General features: G+C 23.8%; 1 protein-coding gene across 2 annotated transcripts in view; it reads left to right on the top strand.

Annotated features, from left to right (window-relative positions):
* Ca-Ma2d (Ca[2+] channel Muscle-specific alpha2/delta subunit) overlaps positions 1-131 on the top strand; it is a 59,313-nt gene extending 59,182 nt beyond the window's left edge. For both annotated transcript variants that reach the window (XM_067049547.1, XM_067049548.1), the window contains one exon: positions 23-131. In XM_067049547.1, the coding sequence (XP_066905648.1) occupies positions 23-127 (105 nt within the window). In that variant the 3' untranslated portion in view covers positions 128-131. The remainder of the gene's footprint in view (positions 1-22) is intronic.
* Positions 132-739: the final 608 nt, after the last annotated feature.

The raw sequence follows: 739 nt of genomic DNA, 5'->3' as shown, positions 1-739 counted from the left end.
AAATCAATAAAATTTGTTCTAGGAATCAGAATTTTACAAATGTTCCGAAGCAAGCTCCTACAAACCAAGTATATTATGGATTATTATTAACTGTACAAGTTTATTATCAATAAAAATGATTCTATAATGGATTACTAATTCTTATTTTCCAATTTCCAGCTTTAATATTTCATAGTAATTAGAATTGTTAATAAGGTAGATTTCAGAAATACACCATTGGTTGGATTTTTCTAAAACAGAAACCATTTTTTTTTTTCAGAGCTGGTACTTAAAAAAAAATCATAAATAAAAATAATTAAGTTTAGAATATTTCTTTTTCCAATTTGAATCAATCTCAACTTGTAAAAAGTTTGGGGAATTGTTAATATTTTATTTTATAATTTTCAGATGATTTAACATAGACAAAATGTTTATAACATTAAAAAAATAAGTTGGTAAATGTACCTACATCTCCCATGTACAGGGAAAAATATAAATAATAATAAAAAAATTTTGTAAAATAGATAACAATTTATTAAATATTTTTTTAGTTGCTTAAAGTTTGATCCATTTAAAAATAAAAAGGGATGAACCTTATAACTATGGCCTCCAAGTATTGTGTTCACAAACACACACACTCATACTCAAACACAAATTTCTGGTTAGTGAAAGCAATTTAAAATCACTCATATTCAAAAATAATCGTGTGAATATATATATTTGCCTACATTCAGCTATAAAATGTACCTTACCTATAATT

This window comes from Halyomorpha halys, unplaced genomic scaffold (assembly GCF_000696795.3).
Source record: "Halyomorpha halys isolate HHAL.00 unplaced genomic scaffold, Hhal_1.1 Scaffold766.1, whole genome shotgun sequence".
Classification (NCBI taxonomy): Eukaryota; Metazoa; Arthropoda; class Insecta; order Hemiptera; family Pentatomidae; genus Halyomorpha; species Halyomorpha halys.
This window is presented reverse-complemented; position numbering and strand designations above follow the sequence as displayed.